At 40.1% G+C, this 19,102-nt stretch overlaps 1 protein-coding gene across 1 annotated transcript in view; it reads right to left on the reverse strand.

Annotated features, from left to right (window-relative positions):
* Nucleotides 1-918: 918 nt before the first annotated feature.
* LOC145781798 (uncharacterized) overlaps nt 919-19,102 on the reverse strand; it is a 28,329-nt gene continuing 10,145 nt past the window's right edge. The window contains exons 2-9 of the mRNA XM_082593468.1: nt 10,392-10,610; nt 6,661-6,720; nt 5,586-5,621; nt 5,318-5,362; nt 4,366-4,606; nt 3,719-3,790; nt 3,190-3,242; nt 919-1,961 (exon numbers count right to left, since the gene is read on the reverse strand). Of these exons, the coding sequence (XP_082449594.1) occupies nt 1,714-1,961; nt 3,190-3,242; nt 3,719-3,790; nt 4,366-4,606; nt 5,318-5,362; nt 5,586-5,621; nt 6,661-6,720; nt 10,392-10,610 (974 nt within the window). The 3' untranslated portion in view covers nt 919-1,713. The remainder of the gene's footprint in view (nt 1,962-3,189; nt 3,243-3,718; nt 3,791-4,365; nt 4,607-5,317; nt 5,363-5,585; nt 5,622-6,660; nt 6,721-10,391; nt 10,611-19,102) is intronic.

The following is a 19,102-nucleotide window of genomic DNA, read 5'->3' on the forward strand; positions in this document are numbered from 1 at the left end:
TGACTGCAGCATTAACTGATGAGCTGATCGAGTTTGAGAAAATAATACGGAAGCCGCAATTTGACTGCATCGCTTTAAACACTTTTCTACCTTTTCCCGGACCTCTGCTGTGCTTGGCATATATTGTTTTTTCCTTGTAATGATCAGACTGATGCGCTCAACCAGGGAACGTTCAAATATTACGTAACTCTTTTGAGGAGGAGGGGGGGTTTATGCAAAGCGTTACGTTATAGCGTCCCATCGGGGGGAGGGGGTTGAAACAAAACGTTACGTAACGCTTTCGAGTACGGAATGGTAGCTTTTTGTGCTGAATTCGTAGTGAAAAAGCGTTACATGGGGGAGGAAGGGTTGAAAAAACGTTACGTTGGCGTTACATGGAGAAGAGGGAGGGTTAAAATTCAGAAAAAAGCGTTACGTAATATTTGAACGTTCCCCTAAGCCATCGGGGTGGAGGAGTAACATCAAGATTATCTGGTTTCATTTGGTGGGCGAAAACATGTCGCCTATTTGGTATGGTCCTCTGCATCACTCCCCATTGATGATTGTTTGAGCAGGAACTCCCAGAAGAGTTCAAACGCTACCATTGACCTGGTTGGTTTTAAATCTTTATTCTTGGACTGAAAAACCCTTTGAAAGGTAGCTAGGGGAAGGTCGGGTTAGTTGAGCCACTGGGTTAGTTGAGCCACCCCTTTTAATTCATAAATGTAATGAGGTAACCACATTTTATCATCACGTGATCTTAAAGTTTCTCATCCACTAAGTACCGCTGAATGGAGAGCAGTTCTTAAAATGCGTTGCTCAAGCGCACACGCCGAGAGTCGAACCAGCGCCGCTTAATCTTGAGGCTTCTTCGTGCACAAAGTCGATCGCCATGTTTACATTCACAGGTTTTACTAAACAAATAACATAGCAAACTAATCAATTTAACACATTTATTTCAACACAAAGAAAATAAATCGAACATTTCCGCCAAACCACTTTCTGTCAACTCTTGTTGGTTGGTTTTGAATCTTTATCCTCGGTCTGACAAAGCCTGGTTGTTTCGCATACTTGTAGAAGTTTTTGACGCTGGGCCGGTTCCCGAGATTGGCAGAGTAAAGTTTCAGTCTTAAAATGCGTTGCTCAAGCGCACACCACGAGAGCCAAACCAGCATCGCTTGATCTTGAGTCGAGTACTTAACTACTGAGCTAACGACGGTTGCTCAGTTATCTCTGTCGAGCCGAGGTATAACAAAATGAACATTATTAAGGATCTAAAAAACTACACTCGAAGCATCTAAAAATAATACGTGGAAGAAAAAGATGCTTCTTGTATCCTCGCTTAACGTTATCTCCAAATTAGACTAAATTCAGAAAATTTTGTACATGTATAGGTCTATTGCAAAGTTCTCGTTACGCAGAAACGTTTTGTATCATATCTGATACATTGTGACTGGATGGGTGAGAAAATGGCAACCTCGAAAAAGAGCTGTAGACTTTGAAAATTGATGTATCATATATGATTCAAAGAGAGTGATAAGTATCCTCAAAACGTTACAGAATTGCGCTTGGAAAGCTAACTGTAGCATTGCAAAGTTCGCCTGCTGTGAACTGTTGCTTGGAGTTCAAAGAAAAGCGTACATTCAGTCACAATCATGTGACCTGGCTTCGATTCTAGTGAAACGTGAAAGTTCTTTTTTTTAAAATTGTTTAAAATTGTGATCAACTAGGGTTCTACAGTCTGTTGATACTCGGCTGTTGGTCTTGAAGGTCAGACTCATCTTGTGGTTGATTGTTGATACTTGGCTGTTGGCTTTGAACGTTCGGTCGAGTATCAAGGTCAGCTAACCCTGCTATGGCTGCAGATGCGGCTGAGTCTTGTGATTCTCTATCTCTTGGGGCATCCTTTGCCATCCCCTTCCATTTCAGCTTGGCCAAGCTCTTCTGAATCTTAGAGCCAGTCTCAAGGAATATGGTGGACCCTGAAGTAAAAGGAGAAATTAAAACCGGTTCAGTTAATCATTAAATATCCGGCGCGGCCTATCGCGTCGATGAACGCGGAATCGCATCCGAACGACCGCGCTTGGGAAATGATTTGAAGAAGTGTATTTCAACCTTTGTGAGCCACGGAACACTTTATGCATTGAAATAATCTTGGTTGGTTTTGAATCTTTATCCTCGGAATCGTCCACGCCGAGGCGTCCACGCCGATAGCTCAGTTGGTTAGCGCGTGGCTTCTGGAACGAAGAAGCTTCAAGACCAAGCGGCGCTGGTTCGATTCTCAGGGTGTGCGCTTGAGCAACGCACGTCGACTGCTCTCCATTCAGGCGGAATCTAATGGATGGAAATTGAATAATTCCCTGGCAACAAGACTTCAACAATCGGAAACTTCACTCTGTCAATCTCGGTGACCCTGCCTGCGTCAGTGATTCAAAGCCTCTACGTCTACAAGTACGGTATGAGAAACTTCCAGACTTTAGCTTTCTAGTCCGAGGATAAAGATTCAATCAATCAATAAATGACAAAGACTTGATTGGTTATTCCTGGTAGTTTCTACTTGTAGAGGCTTTTGACGCAGGACCGGTTACCGAGATTGGCAGAGCGAAGTTTCCAAGAGCCGAACTAGCGCAGCGTGATCTTGAGTCTACTAAGCTAACGGGGTAGAACAATACATGAAATTATATAAAATAAAATGAACAACACAACACCAATTTATTCACTTTCTATATTTCTCAGTGTGATATCTAGGTCTGTTTGGATGAGCACAAGTTTACATTCGGGCAGGAATTGCAGAGACAAACGGGAGGCTGTTAAGATTTTCCACTTGTGTTCCATGGAACACTAGTCAAACAAATATATTTCTCACGGAACACCGGTTGAAAATAATTGATTTACCCCAGACAGCATAATCTGTCATTTTTACATTGAATCAACGTCTGCAGACGAAATTAGTTTACAGACTTTGAATCAATGTAAAATGACGGATTTTTCTGTCAAGGTTAGAGACTTCCTGGTAGAAACTGCCACTGCAATATTACAAAATATAACTACAGTAGTAGAATTTATTTGGGTTTATAACGAGCAACCGTTCCAAGTATGATACGCAAGTGCACGGAACAGGCCAAGATTTGAATTAAAGTCTTACAACCTTGACACATTCTTGCTCGCAAAGCACCAACTTGCCAATCTACCTCTATAAATCAAACTTACGTTTTTTGTTGAACCAGTCAAAACTGTGTCCACTTGAGGCTTCGCGATAATATCTGCAAACATCAACATTGTGACATAACAGATGCGCCCAACTCCGGTATATAAATTGCTTCAAAAATGGTTCAGCTTGACCCAAGGTCCTTTTAATTTTATTGTAAACATGCGACTTAGCTGGATTACAAATCGTATTTTTTTGGGAATTGAAACTTTAATCTAAGGTTCTTACTTTTTGAACAGCCTACCCACATAAAACCTTCTGGTGCGTAAATTGTGCCACTTTTGGCCTCAACCTTTTCAGAGGATAAGTTAATGTAAAAACGATTGAACTTGCACTTAACCTCGATGGAGGCATGGTCGGGTGGTGAGTGACTTTGACGGGAGACTGTTCGCCACCGCTCAAGAGCATGTGGATGAGTCTTCAACAGAATGTTTTACGGCGTTGCCAGGTTACGACAAAAAAAGACACCTTGATTTTACCTAAAAGATGAGATCAAATTAACTCAAATAAGTGTAATAAGTTCAAACTTACGGGTCGCTGATCAAATCCGAAGAGTGAGCTTCCACAAGAACTTCTCCTCTTTCGGCCTCCTCCACAGTGGCCCTGCCATTTCAATATTTGTTATCACCACGCGTCATCACTGCGTCCAAAACGGGAACGCTACTTTCAAAAATGAATCTGGGTAAGGGTAAACTAAAAATTGATAAACTTTCAGGTTAGGGCTCATCCCCCAGAAGTTCGGGTTTAATCTCCCAGCAAAGAAAATCATTAAGGGCGCGGTATCTGGTCTAGGATTGTCACGGGTTTCAGAAATTAGGCCCAAACCCAAAATCAATATTAAAGTAATCCAGCTGACAAGAAATGCTCCTTGTCCTACAAAAACTGTGGCATGAAACATCAAAAGGAGCATAAGCTTTCATGCTACCAGAGCTGGAGAACTCTACCATCAAGGGGCTACTAGAAGAGTGCTCAGACATTTCGATCCCGATGAAATGGAGTCTAAAAACAACTTCTCATATGAAAGAAGGAGAACCATTCTGCTAACTTGAGTTGAAACTCGAGACGCCTCATATTTCCACATTTTAGTCCCGGTTCAAACATAGATGGATTAAAGTTTCACCACAAGTTTATGTTTAGTGTCGATATGGACTACAGTCGCGGTATCCTAGACATCTTACACAGTTTCCTCCTGTTGTTCAATAAGCTTCTTCCCTTTTCTTTTTCTCGCTTTTGGCACAACTACCACTACTACCTCCGGTTCTTCTTCTTCTTCATCTTCATGCTCGTCATGTGTTTCAACTTTCTTATTCCTTCTGCAGCAACATCCGATCACAGTCGCAGTGACGGCAACCAAAAGGATTCCTCCAACATGTGCGCCGATATACGTCATCACGTAGAACAACGGAAGAAAGGACAAATCTGAAAACAAAAATCTAACTAGAGTGAGTTTACAAGCGGCCTGGCACCCCATACAAAAAAGTAAAGGTGAGTCCCATACTTGATTCCAAGCATCGGGGGGTGAGAAGATAAAGTTCTCATTATACTAGGCCTCAGGAACTGATAAAAGCAGGATGGCTAGTTCAATACTCTCATCACATATTCCTTCAACAACTACGCTCACCTAATTTATTACACCCTGGGTGAGCGGTGTTTGTCAACAACCAGCATAAGCGGGGAGTCGAACCGGGATTGCATGATTGGAAAGCGAGTGCAAAGCACAAATCCATACAAAACAACTTTATAAACAGCTGCATTTCCTGCAGTCGATTTTCTCATTGTTCATAACTCACAATTTTGTGAGTTATGAACAACGATCACTTTTAAGTGATCGTCCAATGTCCATGCATAACTGTATACCACCTACTACCATAACAGTACCATGCAAAGATAGGCCTATGTTCCATAAACGAAGTATAGGCCTAACTTGTGTACATAAATAATATTCCTCAATAGACTAATTTTTTTCTTGTGCCATATGAAAATATGTTCACATCGGTCATTGACAATGAAAGTATTGAAACTAGTGATAACACACGCAATGTTGGAACACTATTTTATTTCAGCTAATCCGAAAAGTTCGCTATGTTCGGCTAACAATCATGGCCAGGAAAAGCACATGGCAACGCTTACCTGAGAAGTCTTCATTGAGTGGCACCCAGGGCTCCAGCGTTGTGGCTGCAAATGGAAGTAAACACGAAATGAAAGGTCGTTCCATAAAGTAAGTTTAGTGAAATGGATATTAAACGAACCACATAAAAAAATCTTGATTCAAGGCTTTTCCAAGAGAAAGTAGCCTTCAATTCCAATGCGTTCATGCAGAATAGACAAACGAGTAAAAACTTAAAACAGCAAAAAAGTTTGTAAGCAGTTCAAACGATCGTGACTACGGCATTCATACTTGTTGTCGTGGTGGTGGTGGTGGTAGTCGTGCGTCCTGAAATACGTCAACACATAAGTTTCTGCACGTAAACATCTCACAAAGTCACTATAGCATTTCTATTGCAAGCCTAAGAGCAGCAATAGCTTATTCTGAGCAGTTTAAAGCAGTAAAGTTTCAACCTGGGGGTCGAGAGTCGCTTTTCGGAGAAGCCCAAGATATCTGAAAGTCCAATGCACGGTATCGTTTTCAGTTCTTTTTTTCCAGAAAAGATTAAAAACTTTTTTTTGCAATTAACCATTCTTCGACCTAAGGTTAGCTTACTCTATGATTTAAGCTTTCAGATGTTGCAAAGGCTTTAACAATAGAACAGCTTGCGACCTTTTTCACCCAGCTCTTGTATTACGTGCTTTGTGCAGACTGGAATTGGAAATAATAATCGGATGAAACGCACACTGACAACTTAAAAGCAATAAACCAGGCGAAAAACGTGTCTTAGTTTCAGAAATTTGCACTAGACCAGCAAAACGAAACATAACGGTAGATATCGGCAGGAATCAAATTTGGTTAAATTTTGCATTAAATATGATTTTGTTGAATATTTTTATGATGGGGGGTCAGGTTGCGTTGATTGCTCTAAGGGGGTCGCGGTGCTAAAAAGGTTGAAAACCCCTGCTTTAGAGGAATGAAATATTGGATGCCCGCCCCGATAGCTTAGCTAGGCAAGCGCCCAACTATGCCAACACTTATTCATCTTTCCACAATTCCCACCTAAGTTGTAAGTTCGATTCCCGCTCAAGACGCGTGGATTTGCACCACTGATGATTCCAAACAAAGGTGAAACTCGATAATGGAATCTTCCAAATTCGTTCGATCGGGGGCAAGCAAAGCGAATTACATCAAACTCAGTTATTATTTTCTAAAACCTACACGGCCTGTTCCACCCTGGTTAAAATCACCAGAGGACACTTATTCAAATAAAATTGTATTCGAAAAAGTACCTTGTAATGATCTTAATCAGGGTGAAACAAGTTGTTACGGCTTTTAGTGAGTAGTTACTAAATTTGATTACAAAGGTTGATAAAGCGCAACGTACGCGTTGTCTTTCTTGATGTTCTCCTTGGTTTTTTGGTGGTAGTGGTGGAAACAAACTTTCCTGTCAATACAATCAACAATTCAACATCATAGTAAGAAATAATAGTAAGAAATCAACATAATAAGAAAAATTATTTCACACTATTTTAAAATAGAAGACTTTAACTTTTGCAAATGTTTTACGAACAGTCAAACTTTCTCTAAAACAATTGCACGAAGCAAAAAAAAATTAAGATGAAGGCAGTTCAGTTTTCAAAACTTTTCTGAGCATTGGCTTAGTACAGTAGAATTCGCTTTATAGTGACACTTGAAGAGACCGCAAAAAAGCGTCTCTACTGTATAGACGAAGTCAAGGTAAAATGACTGCAGAAGACTACAATAGAACTCACATATAACGGGCCAGTCGGGACCAGCGAAATTCGTCTGTTATACGTGATTCTGTTCTATACGAGATATTTTGAATTGTTTTTCCCCGAAGGGAGTGAAGAATTAGTCCGTTGTACATGGTTATCCGTAATATACGCGTCCGTTATATGCGAGCAATTGGTGAATCGGCCACTTTAGTGAGGTACGATACAAAATCTATAGCCTAGGTTATGGTCAGACTGTTATTACATCACAAATATTTAGCCTGCTTATAAACCTCTTCTATCATCATGCTTGCACATTGATAAAACATAGGCCTACAGCATATTATTGCATCACAAACCTACGAGTGTCCTTAACGAAAATGTTTGAGCTCACCGGACAGAAATGTGGTGTCACTAATTAAAATGTTCACATATACAAAGTCACAATAGGTGAGGTCATTTCTATTCAAAACATATGTTTAGCAAATGGGACTTTGCAACAGATGTCGCTATAGCCGAAGTGATTGGAGGCGAATATCATTGCGTCAAAAAAATAAATAAAGCAATCATCATCATAATAATATTTTGGATCATAGATTTTCCAGCCGGATGCCCTTCCTGACGCTAACCACAGTTATTGGCGGTGGGCCTAGCCTTTACTTAAAAAAGTATTTCCTGCAAGGCAGCAGGATTTCTAACAAGTTTTAGCCAACCAGTCGAGGTTGTTGCCCATGAGGTGGGACGTGGACCCACTTGTTAGTTTGGTGTGTGATCAAGACCAGTGTTCCCCGAGACCCATGGTGTAACAATCCATGGCGACTGCCCAGGGTTCAAAGGTGCTACTTGTACCACACACCTACCTCAAAGCAATGGGTTTAGAAATGAATTCAACAAACAGAATGAACAACTGTATCAAAAAAACTTATTAAAAATGCAACCTTACACCACCCAACAAAGTTACAATTAAACGGGTTAACAAATTTACATACATTGGGTACACTTTAACGCCTGGTGGTAAGAAAGACAACGAAATTAAAAAAGAATCGCTATAGTAAGGGACACTTTCAGCAAAATTAACCCAGTTTTTAAGAAACGAAATATGACAATGAAAAATCTGAAAACGAAGTCAAAAGATCATACGTGGAACCAAGTCTAGCCTACGGATGCGAATGCTGGACAATAAGCAAAGAAATGAAGAAAAGACTATGTTGGTTGGTTGGTTTTGAATCTTTATCCTCGGACTGACAAAGCCTTGATAGGTTATTCCTGGTAGTTTCACATACTTGTAGAGGCTTTTGACGCAGGGCCAGGGCCGGTTATCGATATTGACAGAGTGAAGTTTTCCGATTGTTGAAGTGTTGTTGCTGGGGAATTATTCCATTCACTAGGTGCCGCTGAAATAAGAGCAGTCCTGAAATGCGTTGCTCAAACGCACATCCCGGGAATCGCACCAGCGCTGTGTGATCTTGAGCCGTGCGCGTAACCACTGAGCTGTCGGAGCGGACTATGTACTGTTAAGATTCGGTTTATCAGAAATATGTTGAGGATTTCTTGGACAGCAAGGAAAACCAACAACATCTTTCTGGAACTGACAAGAAAACAGGTTGTTAACAACAGTTAGAAGGCGCCAGATGCAATTTTTGGGTTACGGCCACAGATATGGGAATCTGAAAAGCATGCACTATTAGACATGATACAACGAAATACAGAAAATATGAAAAAACGACAAGACAAAATGGTGTGGAAATATATGAGAAGGCCATCTTCCAACAGTGGCATAACCGGTTCATAATAAGTGAAAAAAAGCAGAGGTCGACAAAGATTAACTTATTAAACAAATTGAATCAATGGGCCGTAAACAGTAAACACACCAGTCAAAACTAATGATCTTGTACGAATGTCAAATGACAGAGAAGTTTGGAAGATCATAATTGCCAAAGTCTATCAGATCATGTACATCATCATTACCGGTGTCATACATTCCCAAAATATACTGAAGACAAAAGCTAACCACTACATTGGGTTTATCGGATCTAACTGTTGTGATAAATCGAACATTGTCTGTGTAAGTGAGACCACCTACACAGTATTCGGAAAGTCGCCGGTTTGATACCTACCAAGCGCATCTGAGTTGTCAGCCAAACAAGATTGCATGCTGGATAGTGGACACAAAAATTAACTTCCATCACTCCCGTCCAATTTATCTAAATCTTGAACAAAATCTTGAACTTTTGGTTAATCCTATGTCATCAGCAACCTCCGACCCTTGTAGTGTAGCTTATTCAACCATGCCCATTCACACTTTATTCTTTTTGGCGTTATATCAATGTAAACTTATGGCAGTGGACTGTAAACTAAATTGCGTTTTTCTTTGTATTCGTCTTGTCGAACGATTGTAATTTACTTGATGGACGATAATGTTCATGTATTTCTTGAATTTTGTATCCGTATATTGTTGAAAATCGTGGCAGAACACCAGTTTCAGATTTAGGCTTGCAGGTTTTGATTTTAATTTGATGTAACCATCTATTTAAAATAGAATTAGTATGCGCGTTGATAATATCGGAGTTTGCTTTATTTGTTCGTTTTACGTATTTTTCAAATTTTCTTTTTTACATGTGTAGCTGAAGATGCTATTACTATAGCGAAATCGATTCTTACTTAATAAATAACACTAAGAGGTTAGATTGTTGTGCAAATGCCAGCATTTGGTGAATGCAAAATAGCAGTACCATCTTGAACAAAGAACCACGGGAAAGAACGAAACATTCGTATTAAAAGTATATACCCATTTTAATTGCTCATTATTCTTACATTCAATAAGTGACTATTGATGCAGACTCTACCAACCAGGTTAAAGATGTCTAAGGGGCTTATGAACATGGGGTGCCCTAAGAAGCAGCCGAATGAAGCGCCTCTCAAACCGGAATGGCCCGTTTCGGTGAGTTCGATTCGGTTATTCCGATTTGGTGAGTCCGATCCCTTAACGGGGGATTTTTTCAATTTTTTTTTTAAATTATCGGGTACCGTAGCCTAATTATCATTGCCGTTTTAGGGTTAGGGGTTAGGAGTTAAGGTTAGGGGTTAGAAGTTAGGAACTCACCGAATCGGACTTACCGAATCGGACTCACCGAATCGGACTCACCGAATAGTAGCAGACCCCTCTCAAACGGTAGCAAAGCAGGGACCAAGCATACAGATGCCCAGTCATTGGGAATGCGACTAAAAGAAATGTAATGCCGCTACCACTACCAAAAAGTAGCGCACTAATGCTCACTTCTACTTCCAGCACAATTGGTCATTCAAAGCAATGCTCTAAAAGTATTGTATCTTGCTGTGTGACAAAAGTTGAACTACTACTTCAAGCACAAGCAGCACTTACTTTTTTTTCGCTCACAGATAAATTTTGCGTTTATTATACTTCCTGCTGTCCAACGTAGCTGCGGGTCATAATGAAACCTATTTCCCATTGTCACAGATCCAGATCTTCTCCCACCGGGTGCCCAGAAAGTTTTACCGGAACTTTCAGATGACCCATCATCCCAAAATCCCTTTCCATGCTTGTCAATTTGCAATCCAATAAAGAAAGCAAAAGGCTTCTCTGCAATAAAACAACCAAGTTTGCAGAGAACGGCATTTAAATTTTACAAGTTTAAAATAATTGCTTTTATGCATGTAGGCTACTGAATATTTTGTTTATTTACACTATTTACACATATTTGTATGGGACGAGACTAAGTTCTTTGTTAAAGAGAGAGAAAACTGTTATTTTGTCTGTTGCGAGAATACAGTAGTACAATAACATTATAAACAATACGAGTAAAATAGCACCACAACAAACAGAAGGCTGATGTTCAGTGAAAGTAAAAACGAAAAAAAAAGAATTTATTTTCTACTGCGACGGTCAAGTGAAGTCCTGTGGTTTTATTCAAATATAAAAAAATATCATGCCCTATTGAATCTGGGGTGGTAAAAGCATAGACCCTCGGCCCCAGTGGCTCACACAAAAAAGACCTATGTCTAATATCAACACCTATGCAACATAAAAGTCGAAGCAAAAACATTAAGGTAGGTCTAATTATTGTTTATAACTTCATACTCTAACTAGGGATGCCCAAAAGTAGAATTTCGAATCCTTAAGATTCGAATCCATCCAGAATCGAATCTAAAAACCGCTTTTTTATCGGGTAATTGGATTCGAAAATAACGGAATGGCCCGTTTCGGCGAGTCCGATTCGGCTAATCCGATTCGGCGAGTGCCCTATTCGGCGAGTTTTTGAAATTTTATTTTTGAAACGGAATTATCGGGTACCGTAGCCTAACTGTTTTCACATCGTTTTAACGTCGCTGAACGTGCAGAAAGGAATAAAAATAAAATGTTTGAACTATTAAATTAAAATTCGTCATGTCAGTTCAGTTGTTTTCATTTCTGACCATCATATCAAAAACAATACACGTCAACATAGCAAAGGTAGAAGCGACAAAACGCGAACGTTAAAACGTGCTTGAATTCGTCATGTCAGTTCAGTTGTTTTTAAGGTGGAAGCGACAAAACGCGAACGTTATAACGTGCTTGTGACCAGGTTTTTTTTTAAGGTTTGGTTTGGGTGACCGCTAAGTAGTTTTAAGAGACCGCAAGTGTTTCATTTAAATACCAAAAAATAGCCATAACTACATACAATCAACGCAACATAAAATGAATTATTTGACAAGGCACAGCTTAAATGATTGTGACAACGACCAAACAGCCTGCCCAACACGGCCGCCAAACAAGTTTGCTGCACAATCAAACAAAGTGTGCTTGTGTGCTTGTTGGTGTGCTTGTTGGCAAAGTGTGCTTGTTGGCTTCTGCTTGTTATGTTTCCACACGTAAAAACTGATCATCATGCGCCATAAATCAGAAATAAACATTGACGAGTATCAAAGGTGCACTTCTTTTGTGAATAACTCTTTGATTCAGCTGTTAGCTGTACCTCCACTTATTCTTTTTTCCGGACGTGAACTATTGATCGTAGGCTATATTTGTATTATCGACAAGACATAGCGAGAAACAACCATTACTTTTCTACTGTAGTTGCAAGTCCAAATTTTGGGAAACCGCTGGAGAAATTTGGGAGACCGTTTCGGTCCCCCAAAACACCTTAAAAAAAACACTGCTTGTGACCGAAGTAAGTTATTGAGTTGAAAGAAATTTGGCACGGTCGGTCGGTCGCAACACCTTCAGACAAATTTAAGATGTGAAGGGAAAAGAAAAAAAAGAAAATGTTACAAAAAAAATCATGTTAATATCTATAAGTTAGTAGCCTACTTTTGAATAATTAAAATGATTAGTTTGGATCAACAAATGTGTGGCCTACAGCTTGGATTGAAAGGAAATTATCGGGTACCGTAGCCTAGTTATCACTAACAGCAAAAATTTGTTCCAAGAACCCAGTTAGCCTAACAGTTCATTTTTACGTTGTAGTAACAGAATGAAAAGGCTAACCAAATGTGTGGCCTATCGTTTTAACGTCGCTAAACGTTGAAATCGTGTAGAAAAGAGAACATTGATGACTAGCATATGTTGCAAGCCTTAAAGCTGCCGGCGGCCATGGCCGCTAAGTAGTGCTTGAATGACCGCCTGTGCTACCTCCTCCGTCGGCCAAGTTTGGCCGCCGGTTTCTTCTAGCCAATTATTTAATTTCGCAATAGAATGATCGTGGATTAAATGTCGAAAATATCTAGTATCAAAGAGTGACGCAGAATTAGGTCAGAGCCCAGCCTCATGGGCGAAACACGTGTCTATCGCTGTCAATTCTTGCTACAAATCGGCTGCCGAGAAACATAGTCACTACTGTTGTATTGAATATATCCAGCTGCGATCACCAGCGCTGTAAGTCTTGTTTGCAATTCCCGGTGTTTATTTAAACGAAGTGTTAATCCGAAGTGCTAATTTACATCGGCTGGCAATATTGTCGTTTTTATATCGATTCAATGTTGTCGGACATTGAATCGTTGTTAAAAAGGGGAACTAGGTTAGTTGACATCCGTGGGTAAAACACGTGTCTTCACAGTTGAGAACGCTGTGGGTTAGTGACTTCACACCCTCAATGGTGACATCATAACGGAATAAATGGTCAGTTTTATGAAAGGCGGTATGCAGTTAAAACAATTTACTGAGCTGCGAGCAGTTAAAACAACTTAGAGTCGTTAGATGGTCCGGCAATACCGAATTACAAACCCGATAAAGCATTTAATGCGTGGTACAACGATTCTATTGCAGGACGTCGCCCAGACTTCAACAACGCTAAGTGATCATTTTAACATTGTTGCAAGTTTAATGCTATTTACTTGCGCTATCGTTATTGTATTTTGGCCTCCAAGCACGCAGATTTGGCCGCCGAGAAGGAGCTCTCGGTAGGCCACGATGGCTGCCGGAAAAAAACACTAGTTTTAAGGCCTGCGTTGAAACTGAGAAAAATTCACAGAAGCCCTTCGATACGTTGCATTTTTAAAATTTATGCATTTTTAAGATAATGTATTCAGACGTTGAATCAATGTACAAATGAACTGTTAGGCTAAATGGGTTCTTGGAACAAATCGAAGGGCTTCTGTGAATGTTTTCCAGTTTCAACGTATCCTAGTCAGCAAAGTTTTCTTTTCTACACGATTTCAACGTTTAGCGACGTTAAAACGATGTAAAAACGGCAATTTCTACTGGTTGGGATAACTAGGCTACGGTACCCGATAATTTCCTTTCAATCCAAGCTGTAGGCCACACATTTGTTGATCCAAACTAATCATTTTAACTATTCAAAAGTACTAATTTATAGACATTAAACATGATTTTTTTTTTGTAACATTTTCTTTTTTTTATTTTCCCTTCATTTCTTAAACTTTTCTGAAGGTGTTGCGACCGTGCCAAATTTCTTTCAACTCAATAACTTACTTCGGTCACAAGCACGTTTTAACGTTCGCGTTTTGTCGCTTCTACCTTTTTCTACACCTTTGCTATGTTGACGTGAATTGTTTTTGATATCATGATCAAAAATAAAAACAACTGAACTGACATGACGAATTCAAGCACGTTTTAACGTTCGCGTTTTGTCGCTTCTACCTTTGCTATGTTGACGTATATTGTTTTTGATCTGATGGTCAGAAATAAAAACAACTCAACTGAACTGACATAACGAATTTTAATTTAATAGTTCTAACATTTTATTTTTATTCCTTTCTGCACGATATCAACGTTTAACGGTGTAAAAACGGCAATTATAATTAGGCTACGGTACCCGATAATTCCGTTTCAAAAATAAAATTTCAAAAACTCGCGGAATAGGGCACTCGCCGAAAAAGGCTCTCGCCGAATAGGGAACTCGTCGAATCGGATTAGCCGAATCGGACTCGCCGAATAGTAGCAGACCCCGAAAATAATACGGAGAGAGGAAAAAATTATAAAAAAAAAAGAATTTTTAAAAATGTTTCGCCAATCCGCAAAACGCCTGCAAGTCACGTGCGTCGTGCATGCCAATCCGTTTCCGCATGTGATTAACAGAGGTCCCTTACGTGTGTGTGCGCGCGTGTGTCATCTGGAGAAGCGGAATGACCCGTTTCGGCGAGTCCGATTCGGTGAGTCCAATTCGGCTAGTCCGATTCGGCGAGTGCCCTATTCGGCGAGAGCCCTTTTCGGCAAGCTCCCTATTCGGCGATTTTTTGATTTTTTTTTTTAAATTATCGGGTACCGTAGCCTAATTATCATTGCCGTTTTAGGGTTGGGGTTAGAGGTTAGGGTTGGAGTTAGGGGGTTAAGGGTTAGGGGGTTAAGGATTAGGGGGTTAAGGATTAGGGGGTTAAGGATTAGGGGGTTAAGGGTTAGGGGGGTTATTTGAACGTTTAGCGACGTCCAGTTTTAAGTTGGTGATCATGGTTCTAAAAATCAACTCCCTTAACGTGGAATTCCAAAGCAATGTTCCAAGCAATGACACGGCATGGTTTTTATTTCTGTGTACTGCATTGCATTTTTGACTCGTCGGACTACTACCTTAACGTGACGAGAGTCACCGTGCTTCAATGAGGAAGCAAACTGCTGCCAGAAGGGTCACTCATGCCAGGTTGGTAGAAAGATAAAGCCACACAAAACATAGTCCTAACTAAGTCCCCAACGCGGAAATAGGCGGATGAATTTTGTCATCAGCTCTTTGCCATTAGACAAAGCTGGTAGCCATGTCAAGTTTAAACGTTCTTGTTGAGTGTGCACCATCAAGTCCACGTTAATCAACCCGCGCACAGGTGTCTTTGCACGGAATGGCCCGTTTCGGTGTGTCTGATTCGGTGAGTCTGATCCCTATATTTCAATTTTTTTTTTGAATTATCGGGTACGTAGCCTAATTATCATTGCCGTTTTAGAGTTAGGGGTTAGGAACTCACCGAATCGGACTCACCAAATAGTAGCAGACCCGTCTTCACAAGACACTCAAACCTAACGGCGATCGATAACATGAACACTACAGGCAAGTGAAAGCTCCGAGTGCAGACTTGACATGTTAGTGGCAGTAACTTGATTCAGTGGCTCTTTCTTTCGGAAAAAGCAGGAACAATTTTCGGCAGCAGTTATCACGACTGACAGCCCTCTTTAGGATCCACTCTGCTCACTCTGAAAAGGGAATAGGCTAGAAAAAAAGGTGCCCTGAACATCGGAATGACCCGTTTCGGCGAGTCCGAACAGTAGCAGACCCCCTGAACATAGCCTGCTTCAACTCAATCTGTCTGGAAACCGGCTTCCAATCCGCCTTACAAGCGGACGAAAAACGAAATCATGATATATGGAACTTGAAATAAGACGTTAATGAATAATTCCAGCTCAGATAGACCAAAAAAAGAACTGACTATCATTACTCGAGAACGACAGCATTTTGTCATCAAAATCGTGGCTCTCAGCGTAGCCGTACCGGTGTAGCAGTCCAAGAGTTACTGCAAGCCAAAAGTTACAAGGGTTGCCAAATATTTCATTTAATTTTTTTTTTTTAAATAATTAAATTTTTAACCTCTCAAAACGTCAGATTAATAATTATAAGTATTTTGTAATGTTAACTGAAAAGCTTGCATTAGTTGAGAGCAATGAATTCATTACACTTAGTTAAAAGGGCACCCCCGGTAATTTTTGAACTGACAGGAACTTCCAGACTGCAACGCCGCAGAAGCAGTCCAAAAGTTACTGCTATTGTAAGTGGGTGTGCTTTTTCGAAATTCGTTTGGGAAAACTTGTAAATGGACTGAAAATTTTGAAAAACAGTTTAAACTTTACTTGGTCAGTAGATTAAACCCTCTGCAAGTATGCGAACCAGAAAAAAGCACTTAACCAGAAAGATGAATCCCAAGGATAAATATTCTCACCACGAAACCATTATGCTTGACTTTAAGTTTCGTGCCACGTGTTTTTGATGGGAGTCCAACAAAAATTCATTGAAATCTCAAAGTGTTCAACACTTTCGTAAAAGTTAAAGCCTTCCCCACTTGTGAGAGTGTGATAGCCTACTCACTGAAGGTTGATGGCGTTTTGACTACCGGTTGGCCTACATGCAGCCTAAGTTACTTTATATTTCTTCAAAACGGTAGTTATGAAAAACCAGACCAAAAATAGGCTCAGTGCTTCATTCACTAGAATACTTTGGATTTAACTTTCATGAAATAAATAAAATATACTCAAAGACTACAGTATGTTCGTCAACTACAACTCAAGACCAGCGGCTAACAATAGTCAGCCTTCAAATGCAAATTTTGCACAATATATTAAGGCCTGTAGCTTATTAAATGCCACCGATTCACGTATAGCCACGATTCAAACTTTGAAATGTTTGGAGCGATGATCAATTAAATTATTTGTTTCAACAGCGCCATATTGCCTACAACGAGTCAATAAAACACTCATAACACTACATTGTGAATCATAGGTTGCATCACAGCAGAATCAGGATGACAGCAAAAGATTGTAGGCTAAGCGGTCATCTAGTCCAGGGCTTCCTAAACTTTTCTGCTCGCGACCCCTTTTAATCTCCTAAAATTTTCCACGAACCTTTACGGTTAGAAGGACAAACAATGCGAAATATACGTTTGTGATATTTATTGAAAGGCTTTAATTAAACGAAAACTAAAAACAAGCTATCCATAATCAAAGCTTACTGCTTTACTACATGTAGCCTGCTGGAAACAAAACCAAAAAGTAAACACATTTACTCAGTGTGATGGGTGCGACTGCTCTCTGCTACAAAGCAAGTCTAGCAATTGCTCGATGTTTGTTTGTCAATGCTGGTCTCAAGGCGGTTTTAATGTTACTTCCGCTGGAACGGTATTTTATCAATATTGAAAACACTGACACGCACATATACGTGGAGACAAACGGGTCATTCCATGTCAACTGATCCAAAAAAAAGTGATTTCGTCACCCACCCTCTCAGATTTTGTTCATACTTACCATATTTGTAGAACTTTCTTTCCTGATCACAAAAAACTAAATATTTTGAAAATCGGTCAACCAGAACATAAGTTACAGCCATTTGAACATGGCCACTTTTGTGATCATTCAAGCGGAACAATCAGCTTCTGGTTCAAATGTGAACCTTTGAGTTAACGTATCTTTGCTTGTATGCATCTGTAACCAATGTTGTTTTCAGACATTGTTGTTCGTACAATAACTAAATCATAGCAACAATCACCAACCACATCAATTGTGACCTTTGACCTTTAACCCTCAGTTGATTTGGAGTAGTCTTTGTGTTCAGTGACGCGGAACACAATTTTTGATCTTGCATAGCTCGATGCGGGTACCACCGACATAGACAAGTGATATATCATTGGAAAGGTCTTTTCAAGGAGATTTAGAATCAGAAATAAAATTAATGGCTTATTGACTATTGCTACTAAAATTTTAGATATGAATTTGACATCTGAAACTATCTAAACATTTTTTCTAAATACCAAATTTTCCACATATTTTTCCTATTCATGAAAATTTTGATATATTCTCATTTTGCAATAATCACAAATTTGCAGGTGTGCAAACATGTTGTCAGAAAAAATAGCTCCTGCAAATTTTTTTTAATTTGAAGTTGATTTTGGGGTGGCCCTCCCCCCTAAAGTTCTGTGCCTTCCCTCGAAATACTAAATGTACGTATCTCAAAAACCACTTGAGCTAGAGATACGGTTTTTGTGTCAAAATATGCAGAAAATATGATTTCCTATCTGCTTTCTGAACATTGAATGCATCTATCTTATGTAGAAAAGCAGTTATTATATTTAGAAAAAACACATCTTAACACAAAATGTATGGTACGGTAGCTCTATAAGAAATATGTGACGATCACTGTTCCCTCCAAGAAATCAGCACTCGTGATATCTGTCCAAATCTTGGTTTCACAATTTTTTTTGTGACGACGAATCAGTCTACAGAAATGCTTTTTTTCTCTCTGTTTTTGCACCTTTGAGGGAACACTGGTGACGATATTCAAACTAAAATGTAATTCTGGTCGGTACTGCGAAAAGCGATATTATCGACAATATTTTACATATTGTCTTGCGTATCGTGACAGGATGCCTGCGACCTACACCATCAGACAATCTTCCTGTCCTTGCAGGCATCCAACCAGCTGAGCTTCGTCACAAAGAAGCCATCCTGTCTCTTTCTCGCCGAGCTATGAACCCCAACCACTTGCTCCACTCAAGTCTCTACGAGTCTGTGAGCGAGCAGCCTCGGCGACTGAAATTGAGACACCTATTTGTTTGTGCTGCACAACTCCTGATGAAAACCGCTGAAGACCAATCCATCAGTGCGGCTACCTGGGAAGACCACCAATGGAGCTCGGAGTGGAAGAAGAACTCCTCAAGAATCCAAAGTTTCATCTCTTGACACCACTCCCCACCCAACCCAAATGCATTTGCCAAGGAAGGCCTGGGTGAGGCTCAACCGCCTGCGTACTGGCGTCGGACTATTCTGCTCCAACATGCGCAAATGGGGGATGGCTCCATCCGTGATCTGTGAGTGTGGTAAGGAGGAACATTGGAACAATCTGCAGACTACACCATCTGAAACTGCGCAATCTACCACGCGCCAAATGGTGT

The sequence above is a fragment of the Aplidium turbinatum genome, chromosome 13 (genome assembly GCF_918807975.1).
Source record: "Aplidium turbinatum chromosome 13, kaAplTurb1.1, whole genome shotgun sequence".
NCBI classification, from domain to species: domain Eukaryota; kingdom Metazoa; phylum Chordata; class Ascidiacea; order Aplousobranchia; family Polyclinidae; genus Aplidium; species Aplidium turbinatum.